At 36.5% G+C, this 14419-nt stretch overlaps 1 protein-coding gene and 1 long non-coding RNA gene across 2 annotated transcripts; one reads left to right on the plus strand and one right to left on the minus strand.

Annotated features, from left to right (window-relative positions):
- Positions 1–3125: 3125 nt before the first annotated feature.
- Positions 3126–10867, plus strand: FAB1C (FORMS APLOID AND BINUCLEATE CELLS 1C). Its single transcript, XM_085703663.1, has 11 exons — positions 3126–4547; positions 4871–5671; positions 5775–5928; positions 6020–6364; positions 6469–7215; positions 7300–7631; positions 7746–7869; positions 8014–8184; positions 8359–9792; positions 9895–10161; positions 10402–10867. Exons 1-11 carry the CDS (start codon positions 3997–3999, stop codon positions 10654–10656), a joined length of 5181 nt encoding a protein of 1726 aa, XP_085559789.1. The 5' UTR covers positions 3126–3996; the 3' UTR covers positions 10657–10867.
- Positions 10868–11310: 443 nt separating this feature from the next.
- On the minus strand, positions 11311–14037 carry LOC146932055 (uncharacterized). Its single transcript, XR_015006912.1, has 2 exons — positions 13581–14037; positions 11311–11916 (listed from the first exon to the last, which is right to left on the minus strand). It is a non-coding gene; the product is annotated as an uncharacterized LOC146932055 (long non-coding RNA).
- Positions 14038–14419: the final 382 nt, after the last annotated feature.

The following is a 14419-nucleotide window of genomic DNA, read 5'->3' on the forward strand; positions in this document are numbered from 1 at the left end:
GATTGTTTATCCCTCTTAGGATGGTGTCTTGTCTTGACATAATTCTAGAGAAGATGTTACCATTTCGTAATATTGATTGCGACGCTATTGGAAATCCTGAGTTCGCAACTGTTTTGTACAACGTTGAGATAAAATTGAGTAAGAATTGGAGTGCTGGGTTGCCACATATTCTTAAAGAATAAATCAATGTGTTGACTTTTTTTTTCCTGCTGCTAAAATGAGATCATATTCTTAACTTGAACTTTAATGGCGTGTTTGTATCGAGGGTTTGAGAGGGGATGATTACTTTTCGTTTTTAAATTGCACACACTATGAAATATTTTTTAAAAATTAAAATAATAGTATGATAAACGATTATATAATATTTCAATCACGCTAAATTTATTTTAAAAAAACATGTTAGGCTAAATTTATAAATGAAAAGTGGATTCTCCTTTTTTTTTTCTTTCTAAACTCTCAATCCAAACGGATCTTCAATGAAGTTTTTACTACAAATGCTAGCGGATGTTTTGAGAACCTTCTTTGCTAAGCAGTGGTTATTTTTATGTTTCCTTCTGCTTCTCTTTTTTCTTCTGTTACGGGAAAAAAAATAAACCAACTGACATGTATTTACTAATTTTGGCTATATATATTTTTGTTTGTTTCTATTTTGTAATAATAATTATAAAATTTATAAAGTGCTAAAAGAGTTCTGTACGTGGCCTACCCTATACACATTACACACTGATGTTGACCAATGAACAGGAAAACTTGGGAGTGGATCAAAACAAGCAAAGTTTTAAAAAACAAAAACAAAATAATTTTTTTAAATTAACTAAGGATAGTAGGATTCAAGATAATGGTATACTAATCAAACCCTTCCGAAGCATGCTGACAGAGAACCAGTAGGAAAGAAGAGACCATTATAAAACTCAATCTAAATATTTTATGAGGAAAATGGACATCCATTGGATATTAATTTTATACAAACATCTAATTAAGAATCAAACACTCTAAAATTAATACTAAAATACAGTTACAATGTAGATATTTATGACGGGGAATAAAAAGGTTCACACTAAACATTGATATAAAACTATTTTACATGTGTTATTTAGACATACAGAAAAATCGAAAATTGTATCCGACACACTATATGAAATACAACTAACATATGCGTGATGTAGAAATTAAAAAGAAAGAAAAAAACAATATAAAAATTGAAAATTGTATGAAATATGGTGTTTTTTTAATGGTTGTATATAGATTTGTTGACATGTCAATGTTTGATCGTCTGTTCCATATACTATTTAGATTTTTTTACCAATAATACATTTTTATTAAACTCCTATATATGAGAGAAGAGATTAAATTACATTGATATGATGTTGTATGGTTCATCCGAGAACACCTAGATGTGATAGTAAGAGATATCTTTCAGTTTAATCAAATGTCATGAGTTTAACTACAACATTAAAAATAATGGTAGTTCGATGGGTGACAAATACTAGCTATTTTTTTTAAACGTAACTAATACTGTTGACAACTATATTGAGCACAAAGCGCGAATAGTAGATAAATTTTTGAGTAATGATATTTTGACATCCATTTAATGACAACTTTGTTGACAACCTTGTTTTTCTCACTTCTTATTGGTCAAAAACAATGGAGAGAGAAAAAGGAAGAGAGAGGATAACAATATCATGTGAGTATGAAAGAGAAAGTTGTCCAAATTTATCAAAAAGTGGTTGTCAAAATATCATTTCTCTAAATTTTTTCTACAAAGAGTCGATACAAAATGGTACATGACACCAACCACCGAAACAACAAATACAAAACTACCAAAACCTTTTTCATGGGATGGGTGAGATAGTAGGGGGTGCTATTAGAGAGATTTCAGTCATTTCCTTAATAAATACGAGGGTATTTTAGTCATTTTCTCTATATTTTTAACGGGGGCTGACTGCCATAGTTGGAAATGTAGCAATGTTAAATTCTCTTGAAGAAGAACTTTGCAATCCATTGTGGTTTACGCAACTCGAAGGATTACTCTCTGCAATTGCGTGCAGAGAATAACGATTTCATATAAAAAAATGTTATATAAATTTATCTTGAGAGAGAACTTCGCAGTCCACTGAGGTCAACGTGACTCAATGGATTACTCTATGCAATCACACACACATAATAACGACTTCATATAAAAAATGTTATGTAAATTTATCTTGAGTGAGAACTTTGCAATCCACTGTAGTCTACACGACTTGAGAGATTACTCTAAGCAATTTCGCGTAGAGAATAACAACTTCATATAAAAAAATGCTATATAAACTTATCTCTTGATGGAGAACTTTGCAATCCATGTGATTTGAAAGATTACTCCATGCAATTACACATAGAGAATAACAACTTCATATCGAAAAATGTTACATAAATTTAACCGTTGAATTGTAAGTTCATATCATATAAATGATCTAAATCAAATTGCCAACATAAAAAAAATATATTTTTCTCATAAAAAATACAGGGTTAAATATGTTTTTGATCCCTAAAAATATGTCAATTTTTTGTTTTAGTCCATCTAAAATTTTTCTTCAACTTCTAGTCCCCAATAGTTTTCTATCTTCACTTTTGATCTCTCCTTTAAAGTAAACTCATATGTAGAATTTATATTTTTGAATAAAATTTTGCTGAAAAATTTATATATTATAAGAATCTCTCGAAAAAATCAGAGTTTTTTAACGAAGCATGAATTAAATATGAATTTTTATATTTTTGGAGGTTAAAAATTCATATTTAATTTATGTTTTGTCAAAAAATTCTAATATATTTTGGGAAAGAGTTTTATAATATTCTACACATTTCTGCACAATTTCATTAAAAAATATAAAAATTAACTTAAAAATAAGAACCAAAAGTAATGATTGAAAATTTTATAGAAACTAAAAGTTGAAGAAATTTTGTAGAGACTGAAATGGAAAAATTGATATATTTATAGGGATCAAAAATATAAATTCTCATAAAAAATATACTTTGACTCAACCAAAAGAATTGAAGATTGAGAAATAAACAAATCAATATTAAATAAAAAATATTGAATATCAATAATGAAAAATATATATACAAAGATATAATATTAAAATAAGAATAAGGTATAGAGAGAGAGAGAGAGAGAGAGAGAGAGAGAGAGAGAAGGGGTGAAAGAAAAGGAAAGAAAAAGAAAAGAAAAGAAAAGAAAAGAAAGTGAAGCAGAGAAGAAAGAAAGAAAGATGTGTAACAAGGGAGTAGCGTTTTTGTTTGAGATGCGAGCCTTCTCCGGTAGAAAGGGAACCTTCTCCGTACTTCTTCTCTTTCTCCTTTTCATTCTCATTCTTCTTAACATTTAATTTTTCCTCTCAATTTCTTCTTCAAACACCTCACCTTTTACTTCTGTACTCGTTTTCAATCTTCTTTTCTTCAATCTCAATGATTTAAAGATCGATTAATTACTTTGTAGGGTCATTAACAACATTTCAAAGATTCACCCTTTTATTGCTCTGTTTGGATAATTATAAAGATTATTATTATAGTTTTTGATATTAAGAATCATTGTTTGTGTTTGTGGGGTCTAGTTAATATTTTCTTAGGATTTTGCTGTAAATAGTGTCATCAAATCAATATTGGTTGATTTATGAGTTATAGTTTATATCTATAACCCCTCCTTTGATATTATTTGATTCCCAGGAGGGTTTGTAATCATCAACCAAAAAAACAGAAAAAAAAAAGTTTTTTTTTTTTTTTTGATAATTTGATTTAACCATCTCATTATTCAACCTTTTCCCCCAAATTTTATTGTGGGTTTTGCCTAAAGATTGATTTTTTAGTGATCAGTATTCTGGGTTTTGCCAAAAGATAGTTTTTTTTTTATTTTGATTTTGTGCAAGAAATTTTCATATAAAGTTAGGCTGAAGAGATTTGAGGTTAATTTGCTTTTTGAGGGAGTGGTTGATTTGAGTTCTCAACTGGGTTATTGAATCTTATATGGGAATACCTGATAGTTCATTTTTAGATCTAATAGAAAAAGTTAGGTCTTGGGTTTCTTGGGGAGTTGGTGATTTGAATACATTTTCTGAGAATTTTGATATGCAAAATAGTGTCTGCAAAATGTGTTGTGAGTGTAATAAGAATTTTAATGAGATGACTCAGTGCAAATATAATTGCAAAAGCTGCGGCCGGTGGTTGTGTGGGAAGTGTATTAGAGGTTGTGATCTGCCAAATCCTGAATCTGATAGTGGATTCAAGGAAACTATAAGTTCTTGCAAGTTTTGTTCGGTTACGAATAGGACGTGTGAGGGGGGTCAGAGGAAATGTATTGAGAAAGTGCATCCTGCTGTTTCACCACAAGAGAGTCCTAGAGAAAGTCCTGAGCCGCCTTCACCGTGCTTTAGTGTTGAAACTGAAAGAGATGGTTACTTTGGACGGCATTTTCATGATCGAGAGTGTGAGTATTATGCTCATTCCATGATCAGTAGGAGTTTGAGCTCATCCGGTGCTCATCCTTCTTCAGTATCCACTCTTCCATCTACCTTAAGGTAATCATAGTTTTGCATTTCTTTGCTTCAAGTTACATGTTTTTTGTCTTATTATGTTGGAACTTCATTAGAAAATTCTTTGCATAGATAGCTGGTTTCTTATAGAAATGGTTTGCTTTGTTCTATGGCAACTACAAGGGTGAATTTACATTGGCATTTTAGTTTCTAAACTTGTGTTCTCATATATAGGCTGGTATATGTTTATCATGTATATGTTTTCTCATCCTTGAATAGGTGAACAAATTATGTTTTTTTTAATGATTTGAAAGTGACTTGCCTTGTTTATCTAATTCTGGTTGAAATTTTATTATATGCAAATGTAGGAGTGATGAAGAAGGGACGGAAGATTTCGGGAAGCACTCTCTCAGTCCATCTCGTACATATTGTGATAACAATTCAGATGTAGATTCAAGTAGCGTTAGTGCTAGACATGACACTTACAACTTTAATTCTGTGGGGACAAGTCCTTCAGATAGCCCTTCTAGGATTGATTTTGCTTCCAGTAGGGCCGGGCTTCCTATCCAGAAGAAGGGGCAGGAGAAAAGTTCCGTCCCTCAGAATGATGTTCCCTCTGGTCAACAAAGTACGGCGGTTTTAAGAAAGCCTGAACCTGGGACTGAGGATGCATATAACACTACTTATTTTTCGGATGACTTGTCAATTTTCCGGAACCAGAATGAGAATTCGCAGAGGCCTTTGGATTTTGAAAACAATGGCCTTATTTGGTTTCCTCCACCACCTGAAGACGAAGATGCTGATGCAGAAGGCAATTTCTTTACATATGACGATGAGGATGACGACATTGGTGACTCAGGTGCCTTGTTCTCATCCAATAGCAGTCTATCAACCATGTTTCCTGCTAAAGAGAAGCAAAATGAGGGAACCAAGGAACCTTTAAAATCTGTCGTACAGGGGCATTTTAGAGCTCTTGTTTCACAACTTTTACAGGGAGAGGGAATTCAAGTTGGTAAAGAAAATGATTCTGGGGACTGGCTCGACATAGTTGCAACTGTAGCATGGCAGGCCGCTAACTTTGTGAGACCAGACACTAGCAAAGGTGGCAGTATGGATCCTGGTGATTATGTTAAGGTCAAATGTATTGCATCCGGAAGCCCGAGTGACAGGTAACGTGTGTTCCAGAATTTGCATATGTACATTGTAGATCACCGCCACATTCATAGGCATTTCTATGTGGTTAACTTTGAAATTGTGGTTCTTGTTTTGCAGCACCCTTATCAAAGGAGTTGTTTGCACAAAAAATATAAAGCACAAGCGCATGACCTCTCAATACAAAAAACCTAGACTACTACTCCTAGGTGGAGCGCTGGAATATCAGAAAGTTCCAAATCAGCTGGCTTCTTTTGATACATTGTTGCAGCAGGTGCCTTCACATTTAACAGATGGTCTATGTATCTTTCAGTTTAGGTTTGTTTTTTTCTTGGAAATAATTACTGATTTGTTAATGTTGGCAGGAAAATGATCATCTGAAGATGATCATTTCGAAAATTGAGGCTCTTCGACCAAATGTTTTGCTGGTTGAAAAAAGCGTTGCTTCACAAGCCCAGGAATATTTGCTGGCAAAGGAAATCTCCTTGGTTTTGAATGTTAAAAGGCCTTTGCTTGAGCGTATAGCTCGCTGCACTGGTGCTCTTATCACTCCATCAGTGGATAGTTTATCTAAAGCACGACTAGGGCACTGTGAATTGTTCCGGTTAGACCGGATTGTGGAAGATCACGAGGCTGGTAATCAGTTCAACAAAAAGCCATCCAAAACATTAATGTTCTTTGAAGGTTGCCCACGGCGTTTGGGATGCACGGTAATTTACTTATGTACTTTCTATTTTATGTTATTTTTTTCTCCATATTTGTATGTCTGAGAATTATAGATTTTTTCGATTTCTGATTTTGATTCTTGCTGCAGGTCTTACTGAAGGGCAAATGTCGCGAGGAACTGAAAACAATTAAACATGTTGTGCAATATGCAATTTTTGCAGCCTATCATTTATCTCTTGAGACCTCGTTCCTTGCTGATGAAGGTGCCACCCTGCCTAAAATGATAGTAAAACACTCGACAGACATGCCAGAGAGTGCAACAGCTGACACTGACATTTCTGTAATATCTGACACCTTTTCTTCTACCATGTGCCAGTCAGAGGCCGATGATGCTTCTAAAGCGAAAGACTCTGTTGGTCATGATGTAATGATTGGAAATCTGGGATCAGTGTCGGAGAATCTCAATGAACATAACTTTCATTCATATACCGACACCGTGGTGGATTATAGTGTTGACAATGTGCTCTCTGATCCATACTGTAATAACTTAACATCTAATTTGACTTTGGGGTCAGATTTTTTGCATCAGTGTAATGAATCAGAGGGGGAGACTATGTCTAGAGACCCTTCACGAGTAGATTTGCAAGAAACCATGTTTCAAGAGGAGAGAGAGTGTGTAGTTGTTGACTCAACAAAAGACAATATGATTGAGGATGAGTTTTCTGGTGAATACTTCTCTGCCACTGAAGCCCATCAGAGCATATTAGTGTACTTTTCCAGTCATTGTGTGTCAAAAGGAACTGTATGTGAACGCACTAGGTTACTGCGCATAAAGTTCTATGGCTCCTTTGATAAGCCACTCGGGAGGTATCTCCATGATGATCTGTTTGATCAGGTAAGCGTGTTTATTTTTCTTTGTGTTCCGTGAGCCTGGTCCCGGATAATTCTGAACTGATATGATAAGAATTGTTTTTTCCAGACATCTTGCTGTCGGTCTTGTAAAGAGCCTGGAGAGGCTCATGTCCTTTGTTTTACACACCAGCAAGGAAATCTTACGATCAACGTTAGGCGCCTCCCCTCTGTGAAGCTACCAGGGGAAAGAGATGGCAAGATTTGGATGTGGCACCGGTGTCTGAGGTGTCCATTTGTGGACGGAGTTCCACCACCAACACGTAGAGTTGTTATGTCGGATGCTGCGTGGGGATTGTCTTTTGGAAAGTTCTTGGAACTTAGCTTCTCAAACCATGCAACTGCTAATCGAGTTGCTACCTGTGGGCATTCTTTGCAAAGGGACTGCCTCCGGTTTTACGGGTAAATCATCCAGACAAGGAATCATTAGTTGATTATTCTTTTTACTTTCTATTTTATGCAGTTTTTGTTGGTTATTGATATTTGAAAAATTATACACCAACTTGATGTAAACAGGTTTGGGAGCATGGTTGTTTTCTTCCGGTATTCCCCTATTGACGTTCTTTCTGTCCATCTACCTCCTTCTGTTCTAGAATTTGGTTACATCCAAGAAAAATGGATTAGAAAGGTGGCAGGAGAGGTGAAATATAACATATACTCATAATGTTTGCTTTACTATTTTACTAGTGCTGAAAAGCATACTCGATTGATGGTGTAGTCTTCAATTTATCAACTGCTTGGTATCAGACAGAATTTTAACCTTCTCCCTCTTTCTTTTGAACAGCTTTTTAGTAAAGTGGAGGCCTTATATGTGGAAATATCAGATGTGCTGGAACAATTGGAAACAAATGTTTTGTCTCCTGGCATTGGAAATGAGCTGGCAGATGCCTATGACATTCATAATCACATACTGGATCTGAAAGACATGCTTCTAAGAGAAAAAATGGATTATCATGTGAGTAAACTAATTTTATACCATTCTTATATTAGGAGTTTATGGTGCTTGGTGTTGGAGAGGGAAGTGTTGTATGTGTATATGTTTATTCTGACATTTGACGAATATACTTGTATCTAAGTTCCTGATCTTTTTCCTTTTTTTCTCTCTCTTTTTATGTATGTGTATGTACAGAGTTTACTAAAATCAGCCAATGAGACTGCAGAGCCAGGAAATATGACTCTAGACATTCTGGAACTAAATCGGTTGAGACGTTCACTTCTAATTGGTTCACATGTTTGGGATCACCGGCTAAACTCCCTAGACTCTCTTATTAAAAAAAGTCTTAGCTCCAAGGTTAAACAAGAAACTGAATCATTTGCAGATGTTAAGGAATTAAGAGTTGACTCACTTCATAAGGATCAAAGTTTTGACTCTTGGCTGGAGCAAAATAATTCACAGCCTTCAAAATTGCACGAGTCTCATGAAAGTCATAAGCTTTTAGAGCCGGACAGCCAACCTAAGTCCCGTCGTGCTTCTGAAGCATCTGCATGTTCTCTTGATGGGGAAGAACCACATTCAGATGCTGAATTTGTTTCCAGCAAAACGTCATCTGAGTGTATGGCACCAAATGAATCCAATCTTTCCGAAAAAATAGATTTGGCATGGACTGGAACTGATCAACCTGTTCAGGTCAATGCTTCGGTTAAAAGGTTGGCACAACCAATGAGAGTTCATTCTTTTGATTCGGCATTAAGAGTCCAGGATAGAATCAAGAAAGACCTGCCCTCGTCGTTACACATGTCAACACTTAGATCTTTTCATGCTTCTGGAGACTACAGGAATATGGTTAGAGACCCAATCTCCAATGTATTGCAAAATTACTTTCAAATGTTGCCGTGGGAGTCGCAGAGGATAAATCTGATTCTGAGCTCCACACCATCATTCATTTCCTCCATTTCTCACATTGCTGAAGGTGCTCGGTTGTTGCTTCCCCAAACATGTCACAGCAATAGAGTTATAGCTGTATATGACAATGATTACTCCAGCATAATATCTTATGCCCTTAGCTCTAAGGACTACGAAGATTGTGTTTCTGGGAAGTCAGATGTAAGCGATGGTAGCTGGAATGCTCACGAGAGAAACAAAGAAGATTTAACTAATTCCAGCCTTTCTGCATGGGCTACTTTAGACCTGGATTATATCAATTATGGTAGTTATGGGTCCGACGAAGTTCCATCTTCAATTAGTTCTCTTATCAGGGACAACAAAAAATCTTTGCACTTGCCAATCTCTTTCGGTGACGATTCTTTGGGGGCTGGAGGTAAAGTGAATTTTTCTGTCACTTGCTATTTTGCAAAGCAGTTTGATTCACTTAGGAAAAAGTGCTGCCCTAACGAAGTTGATTTTGTGCGATCGCTGAGCCGTGGCCGGAGATGGAGCGCACAGGGAGGGAAAAGTAATGTATATTTTGCCAAGTCGTTAGATGAAAGATTTATTATCAAACAAGTAACGAAGACGGAATTGGAATCCTTTGAAGAATTCGCACCTCAGTATTTCAAATACATGATGGATGCGACGAACTCGGGAGGCCCAACTTGCCTTGCCAAAATACTTGGTATTTATCAGGTGAGAATCATACTTTATCACTGTTATAGCACAAGCTTCAGATTGTTGGAGGAATGTAAAATTTAGGTTTACAATAATATGTATTTGATTGTTTTAATACAGGTCACTGTCAAATACCCAAAAGGTGGTAAGGAAACAAAGATAGATTTGATGGTAATGGAGAATCTGTTTTACAAGAGAAACATATCTAGGGTATATGATCTTAAGGGATCAGAAAGATCTAGGTACAATGCAGATACAACTGGGACAAACAAAGTGATGCTAGACATGAATCTGTTAGAAACGTTGAGAACAAAACCCATATTTCTTGGAAGTAGGGCTAAGCGAAAACTTGAGAGAGCTGTTTGGAACGACACATCCTTTTTGGCGGTAAGCTTAAATAAATCTGGTTAATCTTTTTCTTTTTTGTTATTTATTTAGTATTAAAAGTTTCTTAGTAATACATAATAGGTTATGTAATGCTGTTAAATAGCCGATATAGCAAAGCTATAGCATAGTGGAATTTTAACAAACCGCTATTGTTCTGCAATACGCGATTTAGTACAATAGTGACTATTTTGTACAAGGTTGTTGCTGACTGAGATTTGTGTTATTTTTGTGCTGTTTCAGTCAGTTGATGTTATGGATTACTCATTACTGGTTGGGGTGGATGATGAGAAGAAAGAGCTGGTATTGGGGATAATTGATTACATGAGACAATACACATGGGACAAGCATTTAGAGACATGGGTTAAAGCTTCTGGGTTTCTTGGGGGTCCTAAAAATGCTGCCCCCACAATTGTCTCTCCTAAACAATACAAGAAAAGATTCAGGAAGGCCATGACTACCTATTTTCTCACCTTGCCTGATCAATGGTCATCTTGATTTTTTTTTTTTCTTTCTTTTCTTAGATCTCTATGTATCCATAGTGAAAACTCCTTTGGATACATCAAGAAAATGTATTTTATTTTTCATTTTTTATTAAATATACTTTATATGAATACAGATTAAAATATTATAATAATTACCAACATAGTGTGGCACAAGTGGTATAGTAATTCAATTAATAAATACCTTATTTGTTTATGATGGTTAAGAGCTTTTGGTCTTTCTTTTAATTTAAATAAACTGTGGTATCGTGTTAATTAATTTTTCCATGTTGCTGTTATTAAATAAATTTGGACTACGACTTAGCAAGGTATTAAACGGTAGAAGTTAAGTTTAACTCGATTGAAAAGTCAAATATTTCAACTCATCAAGTTGTTAGTTGCAATTGTGAAAGGTGGGATGGGCCATGCGTATTTATCCATGAGTATTACTTTTCCCACCTTATGCCTTTCCTCGCGCGCCCTATTTTTTTTTTCAATTTTACCCTTGGTTCGGATTTCGTATTCCGGAACGTATTGTTAGTATTCTTCAGATGTTTCCGGATTTTAAAATCCAGAATAGTATTTTAGCAGAACTTTTACAATTTTAAGCTCTACAATTCGTAAAATAAAATGCGAATAAAATAAAAACAAAAATAAAAAGACACAAACATAAAAAACAACTCATTTTATTAATATATGAACAATACATTACAATAATTTTCAAGCTTTTTATGCTTATTACATAAGATCTTAAATCTATTTCTAATCTCCTAAGAGCCTAATTCTAATCTCCTAAGAGCCTAACCACTGCTATGTGATAGGACATAGCAGTAGCTTGGCTATTGGAGGAAAACCGGAGGAGGAGGGAAGAGGAGGACGGGAAGAAGAAACAAATGCCCCTGAGGGAGGTGGGGGGTCCTCAGACTTACGCCCAGACAGACGAAGCTAAGAACCACACTGACCCACATAACCCTCAGATGAACCGCCCTTCGTTGCAGCGCGGTTCCATCCTCATTGACTGTAACACCCATACCAGACGTATCTAGAAAGTCTAGCACGTGCATTAGATTTAGTACTGGATACATTAAAATATACAACATTAAATACTTACGAATGAATATTTATACAACAAGATGCGTTCATACGTAAATCACATAAACATCTCAACCATACATATATAATTTCATCCTTGGAATCCAAAGCATCCCGCAGCGATACGAACACACCCTTGCTGAAACATCCATCCGACTTCAAGCTTGCATAACCATCTGCTTATCTGAAACAAATAAGGATTGGGATGAGACATAATGTCTCAGTGAGTTCCCCTAAATCCTAGGCTATAGGCAACCTCAAGGAGAAACCTATGGTCGCCACGTGTCTACATTACAACCTGACGGTTGATTATACGTGTGTGGGGACTTGCATGCTTAGACGGTAGTGCATACTAGAGCCGTCATAATCTTATCTTATCTTGTTATAGGCTTCACTTCCTATACGTGTCATGGCGGTCGAGGGGGAATCTAAGACCGCTTTGCCAAGAATACGCTCTACGTATTAAGGCCTAAGCATAACATAATCATGGCACGATTCTAAACCGGACGATTAGGGGAAACCTAAGATCGTCATCGGTATCATGTTCATAACTTGCTCTATACATAACTTGTACTTATCTTATAGCACCTAGTGCACTTGTTCTTAATCGTAAACGTGCATGGATTCATTCTTGCCTAATCATGTACATGATCATAAACATAACATACATAGTCGTGCATAAGTTCATTCATTAGGTTAGCGTTGAACAAACAATTATCTTGGTTCATTTTACGGAGAGCCCCGGGTGGAGTAACCCCGAGAACAATCCCATACATGACCGATGTACGTACATCGGACTCCCTCAGTGTCGTGCGGGTCCCTTGCGGCTTGAACCGTTCCCCTTAGGTCGAGAACCTCCCGTATCCCCCTGGCGTGGATAACAAGAGACACGAGCACCTACGTCTTGTTACTCAGTGACATGCAGGTCCCTTACGGCTTGAATCGTTCTCATAATGAGAACCCCTTGTATCCCCCTGATGTGGATATCAAGAGACATGTCACCTACACTTATTAGTCATGGTCTTGTCGTGCATATAAGTTAAACATAATCATACATACATGTGTACCTCAGAACCTTGATCGATCCGATTATCGGTAACTTATACTTGTTCATAAACATACTTAATCATTCATGCTATCTTTCTAGTTCTCGACTAGCTAAGTCGAGGCTCTACGTTCATTCCATTTCTTAGTTCATTGCTACCCCATCATGCTTAAACTCTCCCGAGCCATCCTTGTAATACATGCTAAAATTGCCACGATTATTGATGCAAGGATCATTGGATGATGTGTGCAATTTCCAATAATTCTAAAGACCGAAAATGCCATAAACCCAAGTTTCAAGCAGTTTATAAATTCTATGATTTTTATAAAGCCAAGTTTGTTCCAGTTGTAAAGTAAGTGAAAACAGCAAAAATATACTTCAAAACGATCGCATCGGACCCCTACACAACTGGCCCCAAGCACCCGAACACAAAACAACGCAAAAGTTGTCCTGTCTGGGGCGCCTGGCGCCAGGAGCAGGGCGCCTAGCGCTAGCTTCCTGTGTGTGGGCGCCTAGCGCCCTTGTACAGGCGCAGCGCTGCGAACTTTGCGTTTTCGGTGCTTTCGGCTACGGGTTTTCGCCATTTTAGACCCAAAACTCATCCAATTCGACCCTGTAATGCACCAAATACATCCAACAACTTGTATAGACTTAATAAACATATCTCATGGCAATTTTAACACATAAACCACAAGAATTGATCAAGAGAACATTAGGGTTCTAAACCTCACATAAACATAAATCTATACTTAAAACATGAAATTTACACAACCCAGGGAAGGTAAACTATCTATGGAACTCACCTATCAATAATCTTGAAGCATCAACAAGCTTTGATCCATCTTGCCCAAGCTCAACCCTAACCCAAGAATCCTTGCTCAATCCTTTGTCTTTGCTAATTCTTGTCCTTGAAGCTTCTATGATTCTTGTTTGGTTACCAATTGCATGATTTGGAAAGCCTTGGATGAATTAGAGAGGAGAGGTTGGCGAAATTCTTAGAGAGAAGGGGGAGAGAAAGGTTTTCCAAAACCTAGAGAGAGAAGTGAAATGGGAAAATGAATATTTTGGTGCCAAAACCACTTATATACTCCCTTGCGTGCAATTACTTAAATGCCCTTCGTTTCAGACGTGATTACCTGACACTGATACACAAGTCCATATTTAACTGATACCACATAATATTAGCTTCCCTCGTACTTAACATTTTCGTCATACTTGCTTTCCATGAATCTTAGTCCTCTGATACATTTATCAGATAAAATTTCCATTAGCTGACGAGCGGGATGTTACATTGACCGTTCATACAAACCCTGAAAGTTTTCAACGAGGCCCTTATCTATGAAAGGCCAACGATGGAAAACCATGGTTGTAGAAGGAAGAAGAGGAGGAGAGGGATGATGTGAGAAATGGTGGGGTTTGGAAGGGTATTTATAGGGAGGGTGGGTGAAAAATGGTTGGGAGGCCATAAATGCAGTCAAAAAACGTGGTAAAACACGTTTTTTTGACTTGACCACTGTCAAAAACGTGTGGGGCAGACCACCGGCCATGACACTGATGCGTTCTGGAATATACAATCCGGAATGCACCTTTGGTTTCCGGAATATACTTTCCGGATTAATGCGATAATGGTGAACGAGGGGAA

Source organism: Medicago sativa, chromosome 4 (assembly GCF_051527215.1).
Source record: "Medicago sativa cultivar Bolivia chromosome 4, Bolivia_mono, whole genome shotgun sequence".
In the NCBI taxonomy this organism is placed as follows: Eukaryota; Viridiplantae; Streptophyta; class Magnoliopsida; order Fabales; family Fabaceae; genus Medicago; species Medicago sativa.

What these genes read in the sequence shown, in the direction of transcription:
- FAB1C (XM_085703663.1), top strand. Translation starts at nt 3,997, where the DNA reads ATGGGAATACCTGATAGTTCATTTTTAGATCTAATAGAAAAAGTTAGG. An exon ending in ATGATGATCTGTTTGATCAG is followed by an intron (nt 7,216 to 7,299) that starts GTAAGCGTGTTT and finishes TGTTTTTTCCAG; the next exon opens with ACATCTTGCTGTCGGTCTTG. An exon ending in AAATACTTGGTATTTATCAG is followed by an intron (nt 9,793 to 9,894) that starts GTGAGAATCATA and finishes GTTTTAATACAG; the next exon opens with GTCACTGTCAAATACCCAAA.